This window comes from Canis lupus, chromosome 11 (genome assembly GCF_048164855.1).
Source record: "Canis lupus baileyi chromosome 11, mCanLup2.hap1, whole genome shotgun sequence".
Taxonomy (NCBI): Eukaryota; Metazoa; Chordata; class Mammalia; order Carnivora; family Canidae; genus Canis; species Canis lupus.
The window spans coordinates 24,928,059-24,944,037 of record NC_132848.1 but is presented as its reverse complement, the minus strand read 5'-3'; the positions used below and the strand labels follow the sequence as shown (position 1 = coordinate 24,944,037).

Genomic DNA, 15,979 nt, shown 5'->3' with positions numbered 1-15,979 from the left:
CTTCTAGAAGGTGACTGACGTGTGGGTCTGGAACTGGAGTAGGGAGCGGTGGCCTGGGAGACTGGGGAAATCAGAGTGGCCCATGGACCCTGGAGATGGTGGGTGTAGAAAAGAGGCACGTGGGCAGCCCCCAAGGGGGGCAGAGGAGTGGAGAGCGGGGGAGGACTGCGTATCGAGAAAAGTGACATCAGCCGGACATCTCAGGGTGGTTGTATGATTAAATGAGGCTGGAGAAAGCACGGGGCTCAGCCTGTACTCCCTAAGTGTCAGTCCCGCTTTCCCTGGTCCTGCCCGGCCTTCCAGGTCTCCAGCCCCTTGGCCCTTCCTGGAGCTCTCCCAGCGGCTCCCCCGTGCACCAGGCCCCAGGCATGTGCGTGACGGCCCTTCCACACTTCCACAGCCCCGGGAGCCCAGTGAGGTGAAAGTGTTCTGGTACCATGCCTACTCGGGAAGGGGACCCTGGCTCACAGGCAGAGAGGTGGAGCGTGATGGGCAGGTGCCGGCTGTGGGAGTGCAGGAGGGGGAGACTCCTAGTACCTTTGTGGGCCTCTGTGTCCTCATCTGTAAAATGGGAATTGCTTTAGCACCAACCCTCAGGGTGGCTGGGAGGGGAGTGGACGCTGGGACAGAGCACGGCCCAGAGAAGTGGCATTCTGGGCTAACTATTGCTGTGCTCACCGGACCTGGAGCCCCTTGCTGTCCTGGGCTCAGGGGGACCCAAGTGGGCAGACTGTGAGGGCAGATTCCACTCGGGAGGGCCGCCGCGCTTCAGGCTGCTTGACTCCTGACTTAGGGCCCTGGGCGTGGGAGTCCACAGATCTCAGGCCCCAGACCAGTGCTCACTGACCTGTGTCTGTCCCCATCTCAGGGCCTCACTCTCCTCTGTAAAGTGGGGACAGCTGCCTTGCAGGGCTGCCAAAGGCTCACAGGAGAGGGCTGACTGGAAGGCCCCTTCGGACCGTCAAGCGGCGTAACTACATTGTGAGGAGGAAGAGGCCTCCAGAGCGAGCGGGCTGATGTGCACGGAGGTTGCCCCAGGAAGCGGTGGGCGCCCACACTGGCCCCCTGCAGAGGCCGCCCAGCTCGGACCAGCACATCCCACGCTGCCAGCCCCCAGCCTGTGGCTGCAGATTGGTGGACCCGGGACAAGGCAGTACAGAGGGCGGACGGGGGCTCTGCCTCTGGAGCGCACAAGCAGCCAGCCTGGGGGGTTCCTCCCAGACCAAGTCTGGACCATCTGTGGTCAGGAGAGTAACAGCCCCTGAAAATGTCCTTGTCTCAGTCCCCCATGACCCTACGTGGCAAAAAGGACTCTGGAGATGTAATTAAATTGAGACCCTTGAGATGGAGGCTTGTCCTGGATCATCTGAGTGGGCCTGATGTCATCACAAGGTTCCTTAAAAGTGGAGGAGGGAGGTCAGAGAAACAGAGCCTGATGGAAGCAGGGTTGAGAGATGCCTTGCTGCCGGCTTTGAAGACAGAGGAAGAGGCCCCAGACCAAGGAATGCAGGTGGTTCTAGAAGCTTCCAGAAAAAAATGCAGCCCTTGTTGACACCTTGATTCTAGCCCTGGGAGTCCCAAGTCCAACTTCCGACCTATGGAAGATAGCACACTTGTGCGCTACTAGGCACTAAGATTGCAGTACCTCGTCAGCAGCGACAGGAAGCTAACACAGCATCCGTTCCACGCGCACCGTGGGAAAGGGTCTGACTGAGGACTGGGGCTGACAAGAACAACCTGCAATGTCTCATCAGTCTTGCTGTGACCAGTGTCCCGGGGGACTGTGGTAAACTTAGCTGGGTACTCAGGTGTTTTGCACAAGGCAGTCGGCCAGATATTTGAAATTCATCATGCCAACCCTGAAGTCCAAATATTTTAACTGCTTTGGATGTAAATCGAAAATGTTACATATTTTGAGCCTTTTGAAAGAAAACATCACTGCCCCTTTTCTTAGCCTGGGCTGAGACTGGGGGTAATTATAAATGGCAATTGCTGGGTGCAGCTGAGACCCCAAGGGTGGGTCACTTAGCTGCTCTGCTACAGACCACCACCCTCTCTGTGACATGGAATAGGGGGTGTCACCCTGGGCCTGCAGGATGTGGTCACTATGGAGAGTGGTGAGGATGGCATGTGCTCACGGGGCCTTGTGGAGCCGGCAAACACCACCCCGCGCTGACTCGGTCTTATCCTATCCACCCTGAAAACGAGCCTTGTTGGCACAAGAGATAACTGGCATCTCAGGGGTGCCAGGGTGGATCTCAGCCACCAGATGGCTGCAGCACACATACCCTGCTCTGGAGGAACCCTGCACCAGGACTACAATGGGCCCTGCTCATAGCAGACCGTTCCAGGGCATTCGAGCGCCACCCTCCCTTGCTAGTCACTTCTCTGCTCTTTGAGGAAGAGCTGGCCAGTGCAGCCATCCAGGGGGCACAGATGCTGAGCAGTCCTGGGTCTGACCTTGCCGTCAAACTCCTTCCTCAGGGTCTTGCCTTCCTCCTCTGCTCCTGGGCCACAGAACGAGGTCCTACCCCCATCAGCCTCAGGATCCACTGGGATAAACTGCCTGTGCCCTGTCCCACAGGCCAACGATGCTGACCCAACTCTGGTTCCCCTCACCATCTAGGCTACTCTCTCCGTGCAAGGCTGGGTCCCGAACACGATGCCCCAGGTGTGCTCTGACCAGCACAGGGCACGACAGGGATGGTCACCTCCCTTACTCTTTACACCTTGCCTCTACTAATACAGTTTGGGAGCAGCCATCCTCACCGAGGGCTCCTAGTTACAGCCTGAAGTCCGAAAGGATCCCAAGTCTGTGCCACACAGCTGCTCTCAGAGGAGACAGGTGCTAAGAGTTATGAGCCCTTGCGGGAGGGGCTCACGCTCACCAGTGCTCTGGATGGCGTCTTTCATGGAAGCCTCTGAGGATGGTTGCTTAGCTCGGGTGTGGGGCTCGTCCTGTGCTGTAAGTGTTGTGGAGAGACAGGCCTTTTCTGCCTGTGGGGCAGGATGAGCTCTAAAGTGATGTGTGAGGGGCTTTCTATGGTCAGAGAGATGGGAATTAAGGGCAGGGCAACCATCATCCTTTTCCTTGGTCCCTTCCAACGCCTGGTGTGGAGGCCCCCAATCTGCTCCCCCAACTCTGCCTCCCAGACCCGGGCTGAGGGCACTAGTATTCTCAGTTCGTCCCTTTTCACCTCCCCTGATTCTGCTCCAGGCTCTTCCCCACGGACTCTAATTAGAAAAAGCAAGTCCACGGCTCTTGTCTCTGTCTCGCCACCTGCCTGCGTGATGCCAGTTCAGCTCAGCCCTCTTCTGCCATCAGCCTCCTTCGGGGAGGGGTACAGGGCATCTGGGGCCCCAGTTCTTGCTCTTGCTCTGGAGCTCTGGTCCTGGGCAGCCGTGCCCACCTCTCCCAGTAAGTGAGGCTGAGGGGTCTCCGTGTGGCCTCAGAGCACCAGCAAGTCTTAGATTTCCACCACCCACCTCCAGCCACACCCTCCTGGATGGTAGTGGGCACACCTGCTTGCTGGGGCCTCCACGGCCACCCCTCGGCCATTCCCAGCCCTTTCCAGGCCGACCCAGACGCCCCAAGTCAACACAACAGCCCTGTCCAGAGAACTTGTGGAGAGGGGCTTCCAGACAAACCTTGTCCCTTCTGCCTGTGTGACCAGAGGTGAATCTTCCAGACTCTCTGGACCTTAGTGTCTCACTCGACAAACAGGGCTGTGCCTGTCCTGCCCAGCAAGGACCTCGGGCTGCCCAGAGCACCGTCATCAGCCAGCCCAGGTCACCTTTGCTCTCACTGCCTCACTGGGGAGGACGTGCTTTAAGGTGACTCCCCACATGGAAGGCCACATCCCTCCCGTGGCCCCATGTAGGGCTCTCACTTCTCCATAGGTGCCTGGATTCTTCTGAGGTCCATGTGAGGACCATGCACGTAGGGGACCTCCCCAGGGGCCTGCGGCCCTAACTTGTACAGTCCTGGGACGCTGCCCCTTGGGACAGCCCACACAGGCACGGGCTCCCGGCTAGCTGCAGCTGTACAGGGACGTGCTTTGGGCAAGCCAGGGCACCCGATGAGCCTGCTTCCTCCTGCAGGACGTGGGAAATACACCAGCTGGCCCCATAGCCTCCAAGGACGGCCTGACCCATCAGAGAACCCGCAGACACCTGTGACCATCCCAAGCCACCCTGGAGCGCCAGGGTTCCTGGGCTCAGAGGCCCGGGGAGCTGTCACCCCGGGGGCCGGCCGGCGAGCGCAGAGCCGCAGAACCGCAGAACCGAGGGGCAGACTGGCTCTGCGGCTCTCCGGACCGAGCTCCTCGGAAGAGCAGCCGCGTCCGCCTCCTCCCCCCGCCCCCCCCGCCCCCCCCCGCTGGCAGGCCTCCCAAGCCACCCCGAGCAGCACCAGCGGGCTCTGGGCGAGCTCCCAGCATCTGGATCCAGCCCACATCACACCCGCCCCGACTCCCCGTCCCACGCACGCAGGTGCCGGGAGCGGGGCCAGGGACAGGTGGGCCAGGGCTGCCCACTGCCGCCCGCCTCTGGCCGGGCCGGTCACGGAGGCGGGAGCCCCGGGAGCCCCGCTTTCCCCCCGGGGCCCTGGCCGTCCCGCCCTCTCCGGGTGGCAGGTCTCCCAACCCCAGAGCCAGCCTCGGACCGGGAGGGCCCTGCGCTCAGCCCCCTTCCTTCTGAGCCTCGGGGCCGCCTGGCGGACGCTGCCTGCGTGACCTGGGGCGACCCGCCAGGACAGGGGCTCGGAGCACCCGCGTCCCCGCGGAGGCCGCGAGACACTGGCTCTGGGTCCTTCGCTACAAACACACACGAGCACACGCGTCACGGGCAGCAGCCCCCACTCACGCGGCACGCGCCACCGCACGCACCTGGGCACTCGGCACACGCAGCCGCTCCCCACGCACACCCGCGCGCCGACACGCACGCACGCACGCACGCACGCACACCCCGCGCGCCGGCACGCACGCACGCACGCACACCCCACGCGCCGGCACGCACGCACGCACGCACGCACGCACGCACACCCCGCGCCGGCACGCACGCACAGACCGACACAGCAGCACGCGCACGCGCACACACGCGGACAAAGGCGCGAGCACAACAAAGGAAGTGGAAGAAAAGTGTTACCCATGAGGAGCCGCCGTTTCACCCGCTTGTCCACATCAGCTACTGACGTGGCATTGAACTGAGAGCGCTCAATTGCAGCCTCATCCTTCTCTAAAACACAAGTAAGGGACAAACACGGAGCCGGTGGTTAATGCCAGCCCACTTCCCGCGGCCCACGACAGTCAGCCTCTCGGCGGGGCGCGAATCCCGGGAGCCTCGGAGCTGGCGGGTTCGGGGGCGGGGGCGGGGGCAGCGGGGCGGGGGCAGAGCGGGGGACGACCACACAGGGACGCGGCCAGGGTCCCAGCGGACAGGCCCGGCGCGGCGCGGGCGGCGCAGAAGCGGACACAGCGCCTGGGCGCGCAGGCAGGGCGGGCAGGCAGGACGAGGCGCAGGACAAAGGGACAGGGCCGCGAGGTCCGGTGATGGCGGTGCCTACACAGCAGGCGCCCCGTCTCAAGGGCAGGAAAAGCGTGTCAGACACTCATGCAGAGTTAAGAACAAAACGCACAGAGGAACAAACACCACACACAACAATGGATCCAACCGAACAGACAGAAAAAAAACGGGGGCTCGATTTGGGCAGCGCTGGTTGCCTGCTTGTCTATAGAGGACTAGAGCGAGACATTCAGGGCTTGAGGAGGGGCCGCACAGGTGGGTCAGTCGTTTTAGGAGCGTGCGGAGGGCCGGGCGGTGGCCCGGGAGCATTCTGGCCGCTGGGCGAGGCGCTTCGCCAGGATGCTGCCCGTGGAGGAGCGCGTGAGGCTAGCTGTTTGGCCGTCCTCTGCTCAGTGGGACATGTGGACACGTTGGCTCCCGAGAGGGAGAACCCGAGCGGCAGTGAGCTGAGGCAGCAGGGAGCACTGGCCCAGGAGCTGGGTCCAGACGGCCTCTAAGGGGAGGCAAGGGGGCAGGGGCTCAGGGAGGTTACGTTAGAAAGTAGATCCAAGCAGGGACCTTCACATGCAGCAGACGCTAAAAGATAAAAAAATGAGAAAGGATGAGTCAGGTGGACAAAGACAAGATGTGTTAGACGAGGCTGGGCGTGTCTGGCCGGCAGCTGTGTGCACTGGTCCTGTGGCCAGCAGAGGCGGCTGCACCGCAGACACAAACAGTGGGGAGACCCAGCGGACGAGACAGAAGGGGCCGGTGGGCCGGGAGGCTCCCCAGCAGGACAGTGGAGACAGGGAGAGAGGCGGGAGAGGAGGTTCTAGATGGGATCAGGCTGCAATAGAGACACTGGTCTAAGACCAGGTTTTGCTTTGAGAAAAAAAAAAAAAAAGTTTTTTTTTTTTTGTTTTTTTTTTTTGTTGTTTGGTTTGGTTTGGCTTTTGGCTCTGAAAATAATTAATGAACGTCAGTTATCAGACAAGACAGGCAATCAGGGACCATCACCAGAAAAGCGGGAGGAATGAGATAAAATGAAACCAAAACGGCCGTCTGAGAGGAGACCACACAGAGGAAGGGGAGAACCACGCGGGCAGCAGCTCCCAGGATGACAGCCGGGACTGGGGTGAGACGCTGGTGGCCCGCCCCGGCCCTGGCACCCCCTTCCCCACCGCCGGGCTCCCCGGAGTACGGGGGAGCAGTCACAGGGACAGGATGCGACAGCGGACTCTGGCTTCACAGCTTAGCTTGCTTGCCACCCCAGTTTTGTTACTTGAAAGTCCCTCCAGAAATAGCTTCAGAGTTGGTAATAAGAGATGGGGGCCCCCCGTTAAAAAAGAATGTGGTAACTGACTGGGCTTCTGAAGTTGGCCAACAACGAAGAGAAAGAAAGCAGAGGATGAACAAAGTTGGGTGGGTACCAACTTTGAAATTCTTCTTTTTCTCAGTTGAGAGATTTGCTGTTATTTTTGAGTGGGGAGAGAAGTTACTACTGATTATGGCATGAGGTAACCACAAATACTCTACCTTCCTCTTGCAAATAAAGGAACAGGAGGAAGGAGGTGACCAAAACTCAAATTGAGACTCCATGGGACAGGTAAGGTGACAGAAGGGGCATCGCTGAGAAGAAGGGATCCAGCTGGGAGAAGAAGTCCGGCGAGAACCCCGTTAGCTCAGGAGTGGAAAGCAGTTAACACCCAGAGCCCCCCGGGATTCTCCCATCCGTCTCCCCTGGTCTAGGCAATGAAGACTTAAAGCCGCTTTCTGAGAAAACCTCTTGGTTTTCCAGACTGCCGGGCAGCTCATGTTGCCCGATGTGCAGGTTAAATGGATATGCTGTGTGTCCTCCCATCAGGGGAAGAAACCCCTGTGCTTTAAAAACAAGCTGCCCTCCTCAGGCACACACACCCGACCCTCCTCCCTACAGACCATCCCCATGTTGAGGAAGAGGACCCGCAGAAAACCCACAGTGACACGAAGCAGAGGTGCTTGGTCCTGGGTGGCTGGATGGCCCTGGAGAAGTCTCTGCAGGAGGCTTCCCTTGGGGACATTTCCCAGCCCATCAGTACCGTGGGGGTGCTCCTTTTCTTGTTCCCTTAAGCTTCCTTCTTGGAAACCGGGACACAGTGGGGTGCTGGCCAGCCTCAGGGCCACACAGCGCACCCTATGGGGGGGGGACAGGGTGGCACAAGGGTGCCAGCACCTGGCAAAGGTGCGTACTTACCGATGCACGTCCGACCGTCTGAGTGGAGGGCATACTTCTGGTGGCAGCCACACATGGGGCCCGTGTCCGTGTCCTCACAGCTGTGCTGGCAGCCTCCGTTTCCATAGTTACAGGTTACTAGTTAGGCCCAAAGTGTACATACGTGTGTATAAAAGGAATGACAACAAAGACGATTAGTTTACTGGTGTTGGTGGTTTCTCTTAAGGGATGGGGAGCAAAGTGATGGTATAAGATAATTAGTGAACAGGCACACGTTTCCCAGGACCTCAGCCCCTCCAGGGTCTCAGGTGGAACTGCTTGTTCCCTAGACGTGAACTGGGGTGAGTCGGGAATGGACTTGGGTCGTGTGGGCTTCAAACAGAGCTGGCACCAGCTGACAGACTCGGGGTGTCAGGTGAAGAGAGGAATGGGATAGATAATTTTATACATCCTAGGTCCCACAGACACTTAGAAACTGCCTGTCCTGATGGGACAAATGTCTGTTAATGGCAGGAATCCTCTGCAAGGTGGGAGAAGGTAGCAGCGGGCCTGTGTTGATGGAGACATTCAGTTCTTGCACAGCTTGTTCTCTGCTTGGGTCTTGGGCATGTGGAGGGGTGTCCCTGCAGAAGTCTAGTCTGTCCTAGTCCCAGCAGCCGTCTCAACCTCTGTCCCCTCAGAGCCCGGATCCTCCCAAGGCAATTTCCAGACAGCCGGGACATAGGCAAATTAATGTCCTCTCGTGCACTTTGGAAAAAATGACCTTTTATTTAACATGTTCCATAGTTTGCAGTGTCCGTGGCCTAGAGGAGCTGGCGGCCTTCAGCCCAGAATCCTAAACTGTTTCACAGCATTAGCAACCTGGGTCGGTTGAAAGGGGCTGAACAAAAAGGAGCCAGTCTGAAGTAGGAAAAATGATAAATTCAAGTTTATTTAAAAAGAAAACCGCTTGTTACCACATTTTAGGGTGAGAGGAGATCCTAGATCTCAATGGGAGAGGCTCTTGCAGCCCCTGCTTTACTCAGCTAGAAAGACAACAGGGTGCCTATCACCTGTATGCAAATGGCATGCCAGGACCTCAAGGACAGGGTGTCTTCCCCAATACCTTGTCTACAGTTCCACCTACACTCTTAATTTATTTGGCAAAACCCTAAAGATCAAATATGCAAAAATTAATCTCAGACCAATCAAGCTGAAAATTGTGAACCAGCAACTGGGATTAATGCTGTTCTGGTAGGTGGGCTCATGAGCAGGGCTGGTGCCAGAGGGAAGCCCTGGGGTGGCAGCTTCTGGAGATGGAGCCCAAGCATTCCAGAGCGGAGTCCCGCAGCTGCCTCTCCCAGGTAGCGTGCTCACCAGGGGCACAGCACACGGCCCCCAGGGCATCTGCCCCAGGGATGGCGGTGACCCTTGCAGCACATGCCTCTCCTTGGCAGCTGAGAAGGATGTGAACCGACGCTGTCCTCACAACCAGAGAGGGGCTCTTGGGGCTGCCTCATCCACAGAGAGCTAATGTCTCATTCTCAGAACAGGCCCAACTTCTGGGACCTTTCAAGGCCCTGCCGAACTGCTTCAGGAAGCACAGCTGGGGCGTGGAGCACAAAGCCTTCTGGCCCTTTCTCCAGAGGAGCATCTCTTGCCTTGGTTTTCCTGGGGAGCCCGGTGGCCTGCCGCCACACTCTCTCATCTCTGAAACAGCTCGTCTCTCTGCCTAGGAAGAGCCCCAGGGAAGCCAAGAGTATGGAGTAGTATAGATCTCAGGTGAAGGCAGAGCCTCAGGCACAGCCCTGCCTTGGCCTGAACATCACGTGCCTTTCTAGGGTGGAGTGGTGTTGAGGCCGCGAGAATGCTGTAGATGGTTCTTTCCAAGCTCTGGGCTCCCAGAAATGGGCCGTGCCCTACAAGTGACTCTGAGGAGGATGCAGGCAACTTGAGGGAGGACCATGCTTAGGGTCCCACACCTCTCACACAGGGGTTTGTGCATCTCATGGACCTCAAGGGCCAAACTCATGAGTACCTATAGAGCCTACGTGGAGCTTGTACTGGGAGGTACTACTGGCGCCCTGAGCTCTGGGACGACCAAGAAGGGTTGGAGAAAACCTCTCGTCCTGGGTGGGTCCTGTACTCTGGAGAGATGAGAGTTTGGTGCAGAGGCCTTGTGGTCCTGCTGGCCCGCAGAGGCTGGCTAGGCTAGGCCTCAGCCCTCAACCCAAATCCAGATCTAGAATTTCCTAGATTTCACCTGGCCTCGAGGGCTAGAGGGAGAGCCTCAGTGCTAATGTCGCATGAACTCTGCATGTTGACCTGGCAGCAGGAACCAAAGCTGACTGGAGTGACGGCCGTCTGCGCGGACCCTTCATGGGAGGGCTGCAGTGTGTTCACGTGCTCCTTGGCCCCAGGATTGCTATCAGATTCTCCATACAGCTTGGAGATACCTAGCCACTGAGTAGAGGGGTGGGGCTGCTGCTTCTTCCACCAGCAAACACTGGGGGGCAAGGGCTTAGTTCTTCTCCTCTCGGGTAGGGGTGGGCGTGGGGATAGCTTTGCTACTCAGAGAGCCCTGACTTGTCCCTGACTTCTCGCGTCAGGCTGGCCCTTCAGGAGATGGCCTCTGAGCAAACTGTCCCCTTGCAGTGCTCATCCCAGATGGGTCAGTCAGTCCCAGCCACTGCCTGTGGCCGGTGGCTCTTTCCCCAGCACCCAGCTCAGGGCTTGGCCAGTCTTGCTGAGTAAAGGCACACTCTTTACTTCCAGCTGAGCCTGTCAACAGGCCTGCCCACTCCACACATGCTTGTCCTTGGCCGTCGTCTGGAGGACCGGGAGAGCTGGAGTTCCTCACTTTCTGTTAGAAGGGTGCCAGGTGGCAGCAGTTTCTCTGTAGCTAAAGGAATTGTCTTGTGTAGAAGACAGGAAGGCCTGGCTGGAGTCCTGGGGCTGGAGCCAGGCACCTGCCCACGGTGACCACATTCAGGAAAGCCCAGGAACAAAGAGGAAGGCTAGCCACATCTCAGCATGTACCTGGCCAGAAGGAAGCATCTTCACTTTGGGGAGTGGACAAATCCTAAGGGGGGGCTGGAGCATGAGCTCTGTGGAGACAGGCACTGTGTCTAGTGCATGTGGGTCCCCTAGATCCTGGTGACTGGGGAGAGCATGGGTTAGGACAGGTGTGGCAGGCACCCAGAGGCAGCTGATGACAACTGGGACAAAGACTGGGGCTGGTGAGCCAGCCAGGGCCAGCTGTTTCTTCTCCACAGAATAAAGGATGGAAAGGAAGGCCATTCTCTTGGTGAGAGCTGGTCAGTTCAGGCTCCCATTCCGGTGGCAAGGTAGGGGCTGCTTTCCCTACTGGGAGTGGGATTCGGACTCCTCCACTCTATTTCTCTGCATCAGAAAGCGGGCCCGGAATGAAGTATTTGTCTCTGGCCAGATGTGAGCAGTGCTCACACCAGTCTCCCTCAGCTCTCTGTACCCATAGAGCAAACCTGGCACCAGTACAGGTATGGCAGATGCCCAGTGAGCAGAGGCCCCCCCACCTGCTCCGCAGCTGCTGGCAGCAGGGTCAGAAGCTCTTGAGGACTTGTGTGCTCAGCCCTGGTCCTACTTGGTTTGCTGGCTCCCACTCCTGCGGAGCAGGGTGACCACATTGAGAGGCTGCATAACGTCAGAGCCCATGCCGGCTGCCCTCCAGGGTGAGGCACCTTGGGCCAGAGGCCTCATTCACCGCAGATCTCACAGGGCATCACAATTTACAGTGGGCCCTGCATGGGCAGATGGCAAAGCTCTGCTCTGTGATCCTGGAAATAAGGTCAGCACAGGCTGGGCTGGACTCTACCACCAACCCCCCCACCCCCGGCCCATCCCCGCCCAGCTCCTTTCCCTCTTCCTACCACCCAGTTTCACCAAGGGCTGCCCTGCTCCACCTAGAAGCCAGAGACCTCTGTAGCATGGCCTTCCATCCCCACCCGAGAGCTCAGGCTCAGGGACCTGTGGGTCTCTGGGGTCGGGGTTACAGTGGGCACCGCAGGGCTACTGAGCAGGGTCCCACTCTGGGGCTGTCGGTGGTGTTACTCCAGGTGGGGAAAACGCTGTGTCCAGAGTTCACAACCCCCGTCCCTCATGCCTCCCCAGCTTCAAGGACCTTGTCCTCTCCACCCCAAGGGGCTGAGTGCCCTCCCTGGGCAACGTCCAGTAGACTGGACAGACAGACACCCACCCCGCCCCCCATGAAGCAATGGCAGGAGACGCGTGGGGATGTCTGACCCATTTGCCTCCATCTACCTACGTGTGCAGTCCTTCTGGTTTTGGGCAAGGTCAAAGCCGGGCCTGCAGTCACAGGCCACCCCACCTTTGGGCGTCTCCCGGCAGATGTGGGCACAGCCGTGGTCTTTGTTCATGCAGTTCATACCCTCTGGGAAGAGACAGACGAGAGGGATAGGAGACCGGGGGGAGGGAAGAGAGAAATTTCAGGCTGAAGAGAGGTGGCCCATATGATGTCACCGTCAAATGCAGTGCCATTGGGCTGCTGTTAGCATGCACACCATCCACACACGCAGGGGTGTACACCTAGCCACCCTCGTGGAGCACACTCGGGGAGGAACCAAGGACACTGTGTCCAGGTCACAGTGGTCCTAGGCCTCCCTCTGAGAGCAGCACTGTGAATGACTCCAGAGGACCCATGGAAGCAGCGCCCCTGCCCTAGGTCAGATCACAGAACCACATACAAGCAGGGCTTCGGACAGTTTCCTAAGGCAGGTGGGGGTGGCATGTGGCAGTGTCCAGTCTGCATGAGGTGGTGCGTGTCCCCTGTGAGACAGTGGGAGATTTGGTTGTGGGTTGGCCCCAGAGAGGAGTGCTGCTGGGTCAGGGGACTGGGTGGGCGGGCAGCGGCCCTAGGTAGATGTGCCCTGGCGGGCCTGCAAGTTGTGCCCCCCCCGGGGGGGGCACTGTCCCACACAGCCACCCCTCACCGCGTGCCTGCACTAGCCAGAGACTGCCGCGCTGGTCTGCTGGACCTCAGGGCAGCAGAGGCTTGTCCTCAGCAGCCCCACAGCTGTGCCCTGAACTACATACCACCCCCCACCAGCTGCCAGAGGGGGTCTCTTTCCATGCCTGGTCATGGCAGTGCTCCTGGGAACCTGGAACCCTCACTCTCAAGTGTGGAGCCCTGCATGATCTGGTGTTGGCTTCCAGCTCGGCCTGCACACCCCTGTACCCCACAGAGCATGTTTCAAGTCCAGGAACACACGTGTCACCATTTCCGAGATCTTTGCCCAACATTCCCGCTGCTTGGCAGGTTTCCTCTTAAAGTGTGTGCAAACCTGGGGTACCTTGTTCTGGGAAGCCTCACCTACAAGGGCAGCCAGCAGCAGCCCTCCTCAGAACGAGGTGACTGCCCCAGAGTGCCAGGGCTGGGCCGCCCCCTGCTAGTGTGCCCACCCTCTAGCTGCAGGGGGCTGTTTTATCTGGAGCCCTGCCCATCCTGCCCTTCCTGCTTGTCCTCCGGGCCGGCTGGGGTCCCCGCTCCTCTTCTCCCAGGCTTTAAGACTCTACTCTAGCACTAGCCCCTAGGCAGCAGCAATGTTCTGGGTGCATTCTGGGGCCCCTTGCCCCTATATGGGCAAGCGCCCCCTTCAGAGGTGGGGAAACCAGGGTTAAGACACCTGCCCCAAAGCCCTCGGGGCACTGAGAGGCACCACAAAGACTGGGACCAGTGCCTCAGACTGCAAACCTCTGTCCCACTCCTGCCCCCAAGAGAGTGGGAGTGCAGAGCTGGGCTGCCCTGGCTCTCCAGGACAGGGACCGTGGACCATTCACTTCAAGCCTCCAGGGGCCTGGCCTCCAGTCCGTGCATGCTGAGAACTACACCGAAATGTGCTCTGAGGGCTCTGGCATGACAGGGACAATGAGGGTCCCCTGGGTGGGCCATTTGCCTCTCCCTCAGTCACCCATGGTTCCTGGGACGCCCCCCTTCTCCCCAGCCTCGGGAGACTTGATCTTCCCTCCCTGCCTGCTTGGAGTGGCTTGGACCCCCTTCAGATGACCCCAGTTAATGTTTATCTTCATGGTGATTTGTGAGGAGTTTCCAGAATTTATGAGGTCATCAGGGGTCAAGTGAGAGGTTGTAGGTCACAAGTCCATCAAGAAGCTAAAGGCAGATGAAAGGAAGGGCTGTTGTCCGCCCACACGGCGCCCTGAGACCTTACTTCCATGTCCGACACAAGAGGAGTCAGCCCTGGAGAGAGGGGAGGAAACCGCAGCGGGGGCACGCTGGCGGCCTCCCTTCCCCAGGTGGGCCAGGACCAGCTCAGGCTTGACCCTGCCCGCTGTAAGCACGGGCCTGGGGCAACTGAGATCTAACATACCCAAAACACACCCCGGCAGCTACGACGAAGATTTTTAAAAAGTCTAAACTTCAATGAAATGGTGAGATGGCACCGAGTGAAGCCTGTGCTGTGCTCAGCATGCTGACCTCTGGCCTCTCCTGGATTTTCTCACTCAGACCACGCTGCCAGACTGATGCGGGTTGACCCACTACCCAAAAGCTGACCAAACGATGCACTTCAGTGCCAGGGCTCCTCACAGGAAGCTTCCAGGGCATATGGAGGGACGCCCCACTCTCCCTGAATCCCACGGCAGCACATGCGCACACCTTGCAGAGCGGCGTTGGAGGGAGGTGTGGACAGCTGGTGGGGTGGGGGCTGATTCACCTCACCTGCCCATTTCTGCGGTGTGAATGCCCAAGCTACCAGGAGAGGTCCCTGAAGGGGCAGTGGGGAAGAGGTGCAGCACTAGCACTGGCCCTTGCGAACCTATGGCTATTCTTAGATCACTGTAAAGTCAGGCAGCTGTGGGTATGAGTCTGGCTTCTCACTAGTTGTGTGTCTCAGAGAAAACCACTTCTGTGAAGTGGGAGCGATAAGCTCTGCCTCACAGACAAGACAGGGTAGGTGCTGTCACACTAGATCTTTCTATGGGGGCCACTGAGTTCTGAAGCCCGGTGCCTTCTGCAGATCTAGAGAAAGTGTAGCTCCTCGGGGGGACCTGGGGTAGGCTAGGCAGCCCCTCCTCAGAGGAGGCTGTTGGTTGAGAAGATCTCCTGGACCACTGAGACATATGCAGCCTCTCATCAGGTCTTCTGAGAGCCTCGCTGCCCAGAGGGGTTGGCCAGTGGGTAGGGGCCACCAAACGGCCTTCCTGACCATCATCAGGGGCTATGTTAATGGTAGGCTGAGTCCAGCATCGTCCTTCACTCCTTGTGTGTTTTTTCTGGCTCCCTGGTGCCCACAGACATACAAGGAGTTGCCCTCCCAGCCTCTTCCCAGCGTTGTCTCCTGCCATGACTTGACTACTCGTATCCCATGGGCCTACAATCCCTACTGACCAGCCTCTGGGAGTGCCCCACCCACGCCCTTGCCTCTTCTGTCTTCCACAAACAAAATCCTAGACCTGTCTCAAATTCTACCGGTTCCACAGGGCTTCCTGACTACTGCCCATGTTACCCCAAGTCACCACCCCACGTTAATCTCTCAGGGCGGTCCTGTGGCTGGCACCAGCAATCGATGCCACTCAAACAGATCTGTGCTTTCTTCCTAAGCTGGGAAGAACCCAAGGGCCCCTGTTTAAGCTCAGGCTGATATGTGATGAAGAAAGGGAGATTGAATTTCCATTCCCAGCCAAGGAAACACAACTTACGAGAAGCCCTGCTAATCATCACTAACCATAAATTTGTCACTGGGGAGCCAATGTGGCCCTGAACTTTGGATGCTAAACAGAGTGTAAGGCTTTAGAAGTCACTCAGCTTTCTCCCACACGATGGACTTGCCATCAGGCAATCTATCTTTCTGAGAACCTAGACTTTAATAATGAGCCAAGATGATGTTGTTTTGCTGGCAAAGGATAATTTGGGGGAGGGGGATAAGCCAGTGTTCAGTCCAAGTCAATGTGGAAGCAAGCGATGGAGACTTGGAGCTGGGAGTGTGGGCCCTGGGCCCCACCTGTGCTGGGCTGGCCTCAGTGTGTCTACTGAAGTGGTCTCAACAATTGTGGGAGAGGCAGGAGAGGCTCCCCATCTTCCACCTAAAGACCTGAGCGAGGTCACATGACTCACTGAGCCCCCCCCCGCCCCCCAGCACAGGGCCCTCTTTCTCCAGCCGAGGGCACGGCCAGCGCAGGGTTGTCAGCAAGAGGGTTTTGGGACCTTCTTACATTTCTGACAATTACAGAGGAGCCTGAAGAGTATAGCATGTGTGTTGACATGTTATAGCT

The 15,979-nt window shown here is 58.4% G+C and overlaps 1 protein-coding gene across 4 annotated transcripts in view; it reads right to left on the bottom strand.

Annotated features, from left to right (window-relative positions):
- SCUBE1 (signal peptide, CUB domain and EGF like domain containing 1) overlaps nucleotides 1-15,979 on the bottom strand; it is a 140,237-nt gene that overhangs the window by 51,863 nt on the left and 72,395 nt on the right. For 3 of the 4 annotated variants that reach the window (XM_072843623.1, XM_072843625.1, XM_072843626.1), the window contains 3 exons: nucleotides 11,997-12,122; nucleotides 7,736-7,852; nucleotides 5,146-5,235 (listed from right to left, as the gene is read on the bottom strand). In XM_072843623.1, the coding sequence (XP_072699724.1) occupies nucleotides 5,146-5,235; nucleotides 7,736-7,852; nucleotides 11,997-12,122 (333 nt within the window). The remainder of the gene's footprint in view (nucleotides 1-5,145; nucleotides 5,236-7,735; nucleotides 7,853-11,996; nucleotides 12,123-15,979) is intronic. The other variant, XM_072843624.1, reaches the window with a different exon arrangement.